Source organism: Larus michahellis, chromosome 9 (assembly GCF_964199755.1).
Source record: "Larus michahellis chromosome 9, bLarMic1.1, whole genome shotgun sequence".
NCBI lineage: Eukaryota > Metazoa > Chordata > Aves > Charadriiformes > Laridae > Larus > Larus michahellis.
Genome location: NC_133904.1, coordinates 39,671,577 through 39,685,143, shown reverse-complemented (window position 1 = coordinate 39,685,143; position 13,567 = coordinate 39,671,577). Strand labels below are relative to the sequence as shown.

At 39.6% G+C, this 13,567-nt stretch overlaps 1 protein-coding gene across 8 annotated transcripts in view; it reads right to left on the bottom strand.

Annotated features, from left to right (window-relative positions):
* The window catches only part of TENM1 (teneurin transmembrane protein 1), a 995,213-nt gene that overhangs the window by 64,634 nt on the left and 917,012 nt on the right, over positions 1-13,567 (bottom strand). For all 8 annotated transcript variants that reach the window (XM_074599876.1, XM_074599879.1, XM_074599878.1 and 5 more), the window contains 3 exons: positions 12,128-12,389; positions 9,232-9,499; positions 3,501-3,644 (listed from right to left, as the gene is read on the bottom strand). In XM_074599876.1, coding sequence (XP_074455977.1) covers positions 3,501-3,644; positions 9,232-9,499; positions 12,128-12,389 — 674 coding nt within the window. The remainder of the gene's footprint in view (positions 1-3,500; positions 3,645-9,231; positions 9,500-12,127; positions 12,390-13,567) is intronic.

The following is a 13,567-nucleotide window of genomic DNA, read 5'->3' as shown; positions in this document are numbered from 1 at the left end:
TTTGCTTGAACATTGGCTTAGAAAAAAGCATCTTGGAAATACGCCAGTAAAATTAATGGCAATATCCTCCCTTACGCACCGGATAAAAATACTACTAAATGAAGATGCTGCCCTTTGTCTGAAATTAACAATGTAAAGGTAATATTTCAACTGCCTCATACAAATGCCAGTAAATAATTAGGGCTCTGGAGAATATGTTTTGCTGTCAATAAATGTAAGCATGTGCTTAATTTCAGGCTTTCGAGCTGCTGCTTTAATTTTAGTCAGTGCTGTGTTGCACTGGGGCTGAAATTACCGTAAAGCATAAAGTCCCTGTAAAATTACCCCTCCTTTCCCCAGATAAATAAAAATGGAATCAATACACTTGCCCATCAGAAGAAAAACTTAATTCAAAGAATACTCTGAAAAATCGGTTAATGGCACATTCATTTGTATTCATGAGATATAGGTGTCTTTAAAGGACTCTATACAGGAACCAGTATTTATAGTATACTAAACTCACCAAAACCTTTGTGCTAGAAAACATTAAACTCTACTCATGTCACAAATTAGAAGTGATCAAACCTCTAAACTGGAGGGGAAAAAAAAAAAGTGAGAAAAGAACAGTTTAATCTAGCTGAGAACAGGATGCGATCCTTTATTAACCTAACAGCTATACGGATGCTAAACCATATACATTTAAAAAGCTTGAGTTTCCAGTGACAGCCACATTGGAACAATATATGCTATTTCACGTCTATGCTGCTGGAATCGGACATCTTGGTTTCTTTTTTCAAGATACGTACACCTTGCAATAGAACACCATTTTTTCTTGCTATGGATTCTGCATGCCAATACTTGTCCCTCCACAGCTTCGACTGTGCTATGAAGTGCAATCCTCTATAATTGCATCTATCTATTTTTACAACTTTTCTGTTGTACTTAGTTTATTTTGTAACATCTCTGAAATGAATAGCTTTTATGGGGAGGGAGGTAAGGCTGTCCACCCTGTCTCCGAGCAGGAACGCCGTGCACAGCAGCAGTCCTGCTGGGAGACAAGGCTTAGTGGATGAAGTGAGATACAAGCTCTTCAGGACTAGTTAACTAAGCAAAGCGAGGTACTTCTACTTCTAGTTTGAAAACAAAAGTGCAATTTGCAATGGAGAATTTTTAGAAAGACATTTATGTTATATTCCAATGCTATTTCTGGAGTTAAGTGACAGTGTTTCAAAAACAGATGCAAGTTTCATGCTTCTAAAAAGAGCAGCTCTTCATACATACAGGGGGAATGTTTTAATTAAAAGTGAAAAATCTTAATATATTCATAGTCAAGAAGGCTACTCATGCTTTTCATTTCACTCACGGTGGCATGGAGATAAGTCTGAAATGTATACTTCTAAGTTTGAAGCACATTCTTGTCCTTATTTACAGTACATTTTATATATCTGAAATGGAAGAGCAGTTCACTAGTTTCTTGATAAGACCAGAAGCATACTTGTAATTTTTATCCTTTTGGTTAACACAGTTATTTATAACTGTTATAATACATTTTTTTGGTTTTGTGGCTTTACAGGCTGCTCTGTTAGGTGTGTACAAGCACAATGACTAGAGTAAATTCTTTTCTGCTCCTGCTTTTCTAGCTCCTATGTATGAGCCAGGTGTGCATGCTCAAAGCCCATTATAATCACGAGGAACATCTGAGACACCACTGAGCTCTGGCTGGGCTTTGTCATCCTCACTGGAGATCTCTCACACGAGACCGCGACAGAAGAGACCCACTGATTTCAAGTCAGATGTGCTTATGCCCTCCCCTCCCCAGATGGTGTCTCTGTAAGTAATGCATAAAGACATGTAGCAGCTTCCCCCTGCCTTCAGCCTTGATCATGCCCAGCACAGCGAGAACAGGCGAGGAAGAGGAGCGGGGATAAGAAGCTGCCTGTTCTCCATCCTTTTTATTGGGTTGGGATAGCAGGCACAGCCAGGATGATTTCAGAGGAGGCGGCATGTGGCTGACAGGTCAGAGCTCTGTGGTGTTCTCAGCCACACAGCTGAGACAGGGCCAGGAAGCAATTTGTCACCATATACCCCGTGCTCAGGAAAGCAATGATTTAGCCCCACTCTGATTATAATTGTATACTTCACGAAATCTCGGAACATGTTAGTGCCTATGGGGTGAATTGTAGTAGGAACGACTGCAGTTAGCAGATAGTCATATAAACTGGAGTTACTGCCAGCAATTTAGTCTTGAAATTAAACTATGCAAGTGGTAAATTGGCACTAAGGAGTAGAGACTATGGGGCTCACAGTTGGGGGCTGAGCTGACTGAGGTCAGATTTCTCTTTGTGTTAAATGTCAATAGCTGGCATTTAAAAGAGACAATCTATACAAACCAATAAGACAGGGTATGAAAGAACCGCTGTTTAAAATGTCAAACTATTTTAAATCAAAACAGAAATCCAGATAATTTACAAACTAAATCTGACCTTTTGTATGTGGAATATTTATACTGTAGCTGCGCATTCAACAACAGAACTTGTAAAAACCTGACAGCCATACATCTGTGCATGAATCTTCATTAACAGAAGTTTGCAGATGGAAATAGATTTTAGTGGACAGACTCTCAGCTGGAGCAAACTGAGAGAACTTTACTGAAGCCAATACTCTGCTGATTTATAAGTGCTGAAATCTGACCCCAAGTTTCTCTTCCCCTGGACAGTGAGATATCTGTTTATTGGCAAAACCATATTTTTCTAGTTACCATAATTTATCTACAACTCTTGTTTTAATAATTTAATCCCACTAATTCCTGACTCTAGGTATTAAGGCAGGAAAAGACACCCCCCCCGCCCCCAGGAATGAAACAAAAGCAATAAGACAACAGATTCAAGTCTCCGTGCTTGAAGAATCTCTATGCAGGGTTAAGACACCAAAAGCATTTGCAGTTTTTTTTTTTTTTTCTAATGCTTCAAAAGGTTCTGGATTGTTTATCCTGAAGAGTAACTTACTGCGCTTCTCCACAGAGTGGGCAGCCACAAAAGCTTCTGCATACCGGCCTGGCAGCGTGGTTTCGGAAGGGCTACCTCTCATTCTGCCAGTCTGTTTTCCCGCATGGTTCGTCTCCCTGGTGCTGTGATGCTACTAACCAGTATTAGTCATGGGATGATTTAGGCGTGCAGACACTTCACTAAGACTATAACACACTATAAACTGACCTAAAAGGTGGTACTTCTATACCAACAGTGTGAGAATGAACCTACATCACTATGCCCTTTTTTCATCCAAATGACCAAAATGTGTTAGCGATCACAAGTTAGTGATAGTAGTGTTTAATACCTGGGAGCCAGAACATTAAAAATATCCTTTCGGATGGCACTTACAGTTCAGTTCTCAATAAATGAGGGTGCACATTCAAGCAAAGAGGATTACACATTAGAAAGTGTAATGCTTAAAATCTGAACAATTAATTCCTTTAAAATTTGTATTCTTCTTCTGCATGGCCAGTTAATAAAGGAAGGACTTACCACTTTGTGGATTTAATACATGGTGTTTGTTTATAGACCAGCCTCCCAGATTTGAAGCATCCATTTCAAAGCCTTGAAGGATTACTGTTCTCTTCTCCCACAGAATAAAATCAGGACATGTTTCATATTCATATCCCACCGACACTGCAAACAAATAATTAAAGATCTATCAGTCTACCTTTTCCTCTGTGAACTACTCAGTAATTTTTCATTCCAGGTTTTGATATTCATTTGTCAAGTAACGATGCCACTAATTTTCCTCTGCCTGATTGCTATTGTTGAATAGCATTTTTTTAAAAAAGGGTTTTAAGAGATTAGTATGTTATTACAGCTATAGTTACTACTGTTTCAAAGGAGGAAATTTTCTGTTGTATCAGTTATGGATTTCTTAAGAGTATAAATCTCCTCCAGTGACTTCTAACTTGATTGTTTATTGCATTTCTGCTAATTACCTGAATAACAGCTTAAATAGAAAAAAATCCATGTTAAAACAAACTGGGTTTAATTTGTTTGCTAATTGTAAAAACTGTAGTTAGGCAGAAATGGATTGTCAAGCTGAAAACTTTGAGAATTAAACTTGTATCTTAACAGGCTTGCACGTCACAGGGCTCCCCTCTACAGCTGGCTGAAAGACCTGCTGAGAGTCTTGTATTTCCCTAAGGATGGTGGGTTTTGCGGGCACTCAAACTGACCAAAAAAATCTTCCCTTTAGTACTTCAGTAAAACAAAAAAACTTCTTTGAAATTTATTTTTGGTGTCTCTAATACAACAACATTTTTTTAAAGTTATTTATCTTCTCTAGTTAATCTTTTTAGACTTCAGTGCAACTCATTCATAAAGGAAGAATGTTATTTTGACACCAAATCCTAAAATTTGATCTAGGAAATACTGAAAGCCATATATATGAGCCTTTCCAAAATAAAAATATATTTAAAATATTTTAATATACAAAATAAAAAATACTTAAACCCCCACAGTTTTAAGATATTTTCAATATTTTCCCCTCACTTTTTCTATGTAGCTGCTTTAGGTACATTTTACTTCAACCATAAATAGTTTTAATACCATCTAAATTCCATTACTGGATGTCATCAAAGTATTTTGACCAGCTATAGCAGGGAGAATTTGTGTTTGTAAGATAAATGTTTTATGGCAAACTGAAAGCTGTTCCTTACAGCAAATTCACTTAGAGCTGCTTCATCATTTTAGCAGAAAGAACCTGTTTTTGCAGCTAAACTCTGACTTGTAAAGATCACATCTCCTTAAGTACTGTAAATATTGTATGTTTCAAACGTTATGGGTTTCAGTCTGAGGGTCCAGCAGCCACTCTTTCCAATTTTTCTGTTGCAGGAGCTCTTATGACTAAGATCAGCAATGTTTCTGGGTAACTCCCTGGGCTTAGTGCCCGACTGCGAGCTTCTTCCAGAGCAGCCACATCCTGTGCTGAGATGAGCCATCACGGTTCAGTAACCGAACACGCTATATTCTAGGTGTTAATGCAGAGAGAAGATAAAGGGCAGATTTTTCCTATGAAGCAACCTCAACACTTGCCACCTACACGTTAGCATCTTTTACTCCATTCATGCACTTAACACGTTCAATCCTGGGTCAGAAGTGCATACTTGAAAAGAGTAAAGACCTATAATACGAAGTCGCTCAGCCTTCCTCAGTGAACCATTACAGACCCACAGGACAGTTCACCAGCGGCTGGAAGGTACCATGCTGGTATCTGGGTCAAGGGAGGTGTAACAATTCACACCATCCGAGAATCTGTGCCAACGGATCCACAGTGGCACATTTACCAGGACTGTAGCTAACACTGTAAAGCATCTGCTATTCCCTGCCTATAGCTGATGTTTCTGAGATGCCAAATACCCTCTAGAGGTTATCATCCCCTTTCTTAAAAGTTCACTGTTCTCTGCTCTCATAGTTATTGTGTGTAGCTGCCCTTTTGTCCCTTCTCATCAGTGAGAGACATGTTGACATACGCTCACTTTGTGTGTGTCTATAACAGTGTTTCCATGTATACTTACACATAGTTATGAATAGAAGTCTATGCTCCAAAAAGGAATATCGTGTGATCTTAGGGAGGGTCTCCTCAGACATCTAACTGGTAGTACGATGTAACATCCAGAAAATTTCCTATCAATTGTTTTGCATGCAAAGCAATCAAAGCGAAGCATAACAATTGTAAAGTCAACCAAGCGACTGCAGTGCCACTTGAAACAGAAGTACTTTGTTACTGGCAGGTTTTTCAAAATGTAATTTTGGAAATGAAACGACAATCTCGGTCAGCTTACCCTCATTGTGCGGTGTATTTCCTAGTCAAATTAATTTATAGCCCTTTTCTGCGGTGACTGAGATTTTACCACATTTTACTGCATGAGATTTTACTGCAACTGTAGTGACTATGTTTTTTGGACAGCAAGTACAGTTCTTTGCAGTCTTAAAATGGATTTCCAAAAGATTCATCTGTACCAAAAATCTATTCTTTTCATACAACTATTTCAAAGAATGAACAATAACTTGTTAGTAGTGACAAGATATCCCAGTTTAAGGACTGCTGCCAAATACAGGTATAAATAAAAGACATGATTAAACAGGACAGTAACCTCTACCCAATCTCTCCTGAAATATTTGTACTCATGAACATCTTACTTCTTCGAACAATGGATATAATGAACCCGATCAAAGTAACAAGTAACAAACAGAGAAGATCTGAGTCTGTTGTGCTTGAGAGCTGGTTTATGTTCGCACCCAGAAGGGTTAGTCCTTGCCCATCACTTCGTGCTGCTGTGTGGTCTGCAAGGGCTTGCAGGAGTAAGATTGAGCATGTATGGAGTTATACAGGAGAATTCATTGAGGTTTCTACTGAAATCCTTCCTTTTCCTGTGTTAAATTACAAGGGGACGTAGACTTTGCCACCAAGGTTTTGTGTGTCAACCTCCACATGATGTTTTTTTATTCAGAATAAAGAATGTTACGTTATCATCTCAGCTGTTACTCTGAGAAGAGAAAACGGCCTCTTGTTAGGGACCTGGGGACTAGACAAACACCAGCAAACATTTCTCCAACAAATTTAAACAGAACCACCCGTGTATGGAAATATGCTCAGAAAGTCTTCTTTTTGGTAACTGGTTATGTGATCATTGCTGTCAATAACTCTGAAGAAAAATAAAGATGTTTACAGTATTTATAAAACCAAAAGCAGATGGTTATATTCCTGAGTTCCAGGACTTCAACCTGCTGCATTTTAATTTAATTAAAATGAAAACTCAACAGAAGGCATTATTAAATATTGGTAATATACTGGCAGAGGAAATTATTTTGACAAAAATTCATATAATAGATGCATATAAAGGTCCCTGGGTACTACAGTGTGTCAAATTAAATAAGGCTTTATTGGAATCTAACAAAGCATGCTAACAATACACTTAAAATAGAAAGATTTTTGCTTCTATTTTGCAAGAAGCATAATTAAACTAAACTTTAAGTAAAAGAAAAAAATCTAAGCACCAATTAAATAATTTAAAAGTTGTTATCCAGCACTATTACGTAAGCTTTATTCATATTTAAACATATTATGCTCATTTACTTCTAATTTGGGGATCTGTAACTACAGTATCATTTCATAAGATGTTATGTATTTGATTTAAATTGTTTTAAAGTCCAGATATGTAATGGACTTCATGATCACCAGAAGACTCTTAAATGATGCAGAGGGACCAGGAGGCATACTCAACTGTCCCCCTCAAACACGGTAGTGTCACTGTGCAGTGACAGGCTGAAGATAAGGCACATGTAGCCATGCTGAGGAAAGCCCCAGGTGGCACCCGTGACCCATCTGGTCCTGCCTGACCACCCATAGGAGTGCCAAAGGGCACACTGGAACTTTTTGTCATTTCTATGTTTTCACAAATATGTGTAAGTGACCCGTTTAATACCTTCCCTCACTGCAAAACACCAGCAGGAATCTATATCTGCAATGGGCTAGGGTTGATTTTTCCCCCCTAATAAGAAGGCTTCATGAAGACAGACAGGCCAAAAAGGGGACCATGCGCCCACACCCAGGACGTTCAGAGCCCTCTCTGGTATCAGTGCCAGCACCTGACCGACCCCTTCGAAAAGTTGTCTACCCTCCTGCAGATGTGAGCCAGATGTGGTAGATCAGATGCAGATATGAGGATGCAGCAGCTCAGGACACCTTGCGCTAAGGGTGGAGTTTTGATCACTTCAGGCCAACGTAATGTGTGAGCTGCGGTGGGAATGAGAAGACCTGCGCTTCTGCACTAGCATTCATAGCAGATCAGGAAACTAATGAAGCTGAAAATTTATCACTTATCTTCTGGTTGCTTCAGTTTTCAGCTGAATTTGTTCCTGATCTGGCTCATTTAATGATCAAATGAATGTGAGTGGTGGCCCAGGGGTAAGGAGAGAACGTGGGAATGTCCCTTCTGGCAGCAGCCTGCAGTTGTATCTGTTGAAGCAGACTGTGGGACCACAGCCCTGGAATAAGCTCACTGTTTTCTGATGTATTCCTACATGCATTGCACGATGTAAATCATACTCCATGTTTTGGTCTCATAACCCTTTGTAGACACCAGTGGCTATGTCTGCATCATTCTCGAAGTAGAAATGACCAGGAAAGTGCTATAATCCTCCTTTCTCCCGTTGCCTCTCCAGGCAGCTGCCTCACAGACCACCTGGCTGGGAGCACACGACAACGTGGTCACGCACTGGATGCTCTGGAGTTGCAGGGCTTGCACGGCCGGGATGACATCTTTTGCCTTTGCAACGGCCAATTTTCAGGCACGCTGCTCATAAGGACAATGCAGCAGGCCCTGGAAAGAGCTTCTGGCTGCCCCTCCGAACAGCATTTTAATATATGGAACGAGGCATATTCCTCGCGCGGGCAAATGGCTCCATGTAGCCCTCGCTATTCTTGTTTTATAGCCTGATCCTGCCAGTGCTGCTTGCTGTGATTCCCCTGACTGAAAAAGCAAAACAAAACTGCTAAGGAAGTGAATAGGGCTCATTCACAATACTAAGCTTGGCTGGTAAGGTAAATAATCTTAATGGTAAGTATCTATAAGATTAGTCCATTAAGCAACATAACCCCACATTCAATTAAAAAAATAGCAAGACTTTTAAAAACCAAATCATGAAATTAATGAAAAAAATGACTGGCTAAATAAAATCTATTTGCACAGACAGCACTTCTGCAGCAATTCTCAGAATAGCTGCTTGTGCTGCTTGGTAAAGAAAGCCTAGGAAACATGATGAATTTTGTATAAACATCTTTAAACAACAAATCAAGAAGTTTTAACCGTTGGGAACATGAAATGTAGTAAGAAAGGATGCCTAAAAGTTAGAATTTTGTAAACCCCAAGTGGAAATGACATTTTAAATGTCACAGCCAAAAAATGACAGAAACAATGACACACCAAAGGTCACATTCAAAGTAACATTCAAAAACAAAGACAGCTGAATATAATGCCGTTAGTACATAACCATTCTCCGAGGGAAAAGGGGATTTTCAAATTGATTAAATTAGAAAGATGACATTGGAAGAACAAGAAAATAAATGTTCTTAGGAAATCATACGAGTCACTTTAGCTAAAGAGGCATTTGATTTAAAAGAATGTAAGCGCAGCAACAGAATTTATCAGCCGTATTTTCCTGCCTTGATGTTTGTGAGCACTTCTAATTACATCAAGGTGATTCTACATACCCATAGCCTCGGCCAGACCAGAAACCTTCTGTCCATAGATATCTGTCTTATTCCAGGCAAATGTGTAGACCAAGTTGGCTGCAGCAGGAAACCATTTCTGAAGCAGACGTCCTTCAACAGCAACTATCAGGTGGACTTTTGTCATTCCAGAAGGGATGGTTGTGTGTGTCAAAATAATGCGCAGCAATGTTTTATACCCTGGTGTTCGACTGCTGAGGTAACTCAGCTTCACGAAACTTGAAGGAATTGGGATTTCCTCTTGGACCACCTTGGAAAAAAACACATCATTATACGTACAGCCAAGAAAAATGCAAAATTATAACAGCAGGTGCTTATTTTAAATTTCACAATCATGATGTGAACACAGTACCACTTACAACACTGATCGTCTTCTGCGCTTATTTCAGCAGCACAGTAGCCAGGCACACTACAAAATGTCTAACACCAGAAACTGCCTGGGCAACTTACCTGATGGTGGTCTCTCTATTTTGATAAAGAGCCTCTTCCTCCAATGCTTTACTCTTATCTACGACGGGGCAAATACTTTCTCTGTGGACATATTCACACATGAGAGCTCTACAGCTTTACCTTGGCTTTATTATTTGGTTTACTTAATGCGTGTTCTTAACCGGAATACGATTAAAAACTGTTTGAAATATGCACACTCTTTATGTATTACATTACAATCTGAAGATACTACCCTGCTTTGGAGGTAATAACTCTAACATGGGGAGAGCTAAGAAAGAAGACAAATCTTCCTGCTACACCATCTTCTGTGCAGGAGTGCTGGCAGTAAGGCCAGGCTCTGGCAAGAAGGGTCGTGGCGTAGGAAGGCACGGCACAAGGAACATAACAAGCTAGCTGGGGACACACGGCAGGGAAGACGAAACAGTCTGGGTGTCAGAGTCACCCAGGTGTGCAGCAGAGTTCACATCCCACGACACTGCTGTCAGAGACACTGCCCGAGGCACCTGGATTAAAGCCGGCTTGGATATGCCCACCGTGGGGTAGTATTGACTCCTGGCTGCAATGAAGACAAGCCCTCAGCAACTAGAAGGACCGCAAAGACTGCGAGCTTGTGAGGGGAAAAAAGAAAGAAACTTGGCCTTGACCTTTTGAATGATGTGGGCCTTCGAGCTACAAGCAGGGATTTGGCTCTTGTGACCTCCTGAGAGAGGGGAGCTCTCCTGGGACAGACTGCGAGGAAGAGCAGGCAAGGGAAGAGAGCAGCTCCTTGGAGGATGCCACCGCAGTCACCCAAAAGCCACTGAAAACTAGACTGTGCTTGATAAAGGTAATGATTTTAGTGCATTTCTGTAACCACAAGCCAACCTGTCACAATGTTAAATTCGTCAAGTTTGTAAAAATACAAACTGTTTTGTTTATATTCCCCTGTTTTTCAATTTTTCTTGTTTAACAAGAGATTACTTCACTTTCAAAACAATTTTATTTACACACTGCAACAGTATCACTGTCATAGGATTGCTGCAGTACAGCTGGAGGCCTGCCAGCACTTGTCGTTTCGACATATGAAATGTAGTGTTGCCAGGGAAATCCTGCTCCCTTTATTGTTCTGATTTGCAGTGTTCCCCTTCTTTCCTGCTGACATCCCAGCTGCCCCCTCTGTCATACATCTGACATCTCTTCTCATTTTTTAATAGAAAAGCAGGAAGAAATATTCATGCATTAATATGTGCTAATATATCTCCTTCTCCGACTATTCTGGGCTGCTTTTTGTCCATTTCTCAGTATTGTACAATGGAACTTCACGCTCTGAGGACCCTCCAATGGCAAAAAAGGACTGGGGGCAGGTTCTCTCTGAGTAGACGGAATCTTTGGGTACTTCGCTGTTTAAAGAAGACCCAGGAAGACCTCATGTGGGGTAATATAACTCGGATTTTTCTTACGAGTGTGCATCAGTTACTCTTAACTTATGTTCATTAGTTTCACTTAGTACATTCCGTGAAGCAACACTACGGCCATCAACAACTGGCTGAAACATGATAATGTTTTTAATAGTTATGGAGATGTTCAGACATGTTTGACTTCAATTCAACGTCTTCTACATGTAGAATAAAGGCCCTGAATCAGTAGCAACACTTTTACGAGAAAAAGAGAAAAGGCTGGAAATATTAATGTCTACAGGTAGCCTCCAAAATATCTTCCAGACTTGCTCAGTGAAATTTAAAGAGAACTCAAAAAAGACCTTATTGCTTGAACTCTAACTGCTCAAAAAGCATACTAAAACTACGGGAGTTAACTGGCCTGAAACGTGTAGATATATTTTGTTGGCTGTTTGACTCATACAATTTCTTTTAAGTCTCAAATAAAAGAACAGTTAAATACAAGGTTAATTAGAAATTGCTTCTAAATACTTAAGGGAGTGTCAAGAAAAAAGACATTTAAACAAAAACAATCCTAAAGATCATGTTAAAATTGCTCTACCATGGAAAGTAATAAAAACCAAGAAGCTACAAGATAGCTGGAGATGCCATCGTAAAGAACCAGGAGATGTGAATGGATGAAACATCCCCAGGCGTCTTCAGAGCATCTTGGGTCGTGTCTCACATTGACGTATGGGGAAGTTGTACTGTTTATCTGTAACCAAGGAATGGTTTTGTGCATCACTATAAATAAATCAGGACTTCAATCATAAATCATGTTAGGACTCCCCACTTTCTTCTACTTGGAGGTAAGAAATAAAGCACCTTAAAATTTTAACAAAAAAGAAAGAAAAAAAGAGAAAAGCATCTTGTGAAAGAGTACTAAAGAGATATGCACTAGTGTCATTCTGACAAGCGAATAACATCACAGCAGTTAATTGTTCACTATTTGGTATCTCTTCTAAAATTCTCTAGAACTTCTTCTGCAACTGAACTGAAAGTCTCTTCATTACCTGTAGCTCTGGAATAACGGTTCCTCTTTCAGGACAGGACCCTCCAAATGCTGTCAAGGGTGAAGGGAGTACAATCGGATTAGGGCTGACAAAACTACTGATGTCACAAGATGGTGCGTCTGATTCTGTTCTTTGCATTACAACTTTGTCTACAATGACAAATCTATTCCAAGGCAACCAAAGTGTCCTTTTTTCAGATATGAAAGGAGATCTGTCAAAAACTAGGGTGACAGAGATGCCTCCAACAGCCACAAGGTCAAAACTGGAAAAGAGAAAACAAAATGCTTTGTTTCTTTTTGTTTTATCATCATATTACCTTAACTTTCAATGCATCACAAACACAAACTTTATGTTGCTCATTACAGCCCTTGATTTGCTACGTGAAATCATTCAAGTATACCTTTTTGGCATCACCTTGGTATTCACAAAGGAGCTTTACCTCTCTGCGCTCTCTCCCTCTATACATCAATAGCAAGGCAGAGTACTTCACTGTTACTTGACTCTAAATCCCCTCTATTTATCAACTAGAATCGATACTAACGAGTCATCTGTAACAAAAGCATGGACCCAGGTACTTTGGTTTATATGAAAAGAAATTCCTAGCCCAAAAAAGGGAGCTACTCATAATCTATGCAGGTACAGCACGCAGAATAAGAAGTCTCAAAGCCTGTTAGGCCTTTTCTCTATTAACATATCCCGTTCCCTTTTTCTAAAAGTAGCGTGGGAAAAGGTTGAGTACACTGAGCAGGAGATGCCTCTGTGCAGGATATGAAATTTTTGGGAAAGATGCCGATTAATTGCACTGAGAACTGAATAGCTCTTGTACATAAGGCAGGTGATCCTCTGGGACCTGTTGTGAAGAACCTTTGGCATATCTGGTCTGCAAATCAGGGGGACATAGAAGGCACGATACACAGAGTCTCAATTTTCCGAGTTTCTGACATCCATAGTTAGGCAACATAAGGTAATATGTAAATAGATACTTCACCCTCTGTATTATTGAATGCATCTATTACGGAGGCTTTTGATGGTAACAAACTGTGATAAGAAGTCAGACTTAATTATGCATATCTCATCACATTTCCCAAATGACACCGATTACATTCACAGTGAAATACAGGTAGCATATTTTAATGCAACAACTTTATCCAGGCTAGCGTAAAGAGGAAATGATAATTGCTAACTTTCAGTAGTGTGATTTGAAAGTCAATAAACTAAGGTAAAATAAATATGCATGTTTGTTACTTTTATAAATTGACAAAGCCAAACAAAAAATAATAATTGTGGAAACAGTGACAAACTACGGTCTTTCCCTGTTGGAAGATAGCTTGTGATTCCCTGTCATTCATGACACCACCAAGGAAGATGAAGTCTTAAACTGCCCTTAGCAGCTTAATTCAAGCTCAGGAGCAAACCATGACCCTACTGCAAATGGATGGC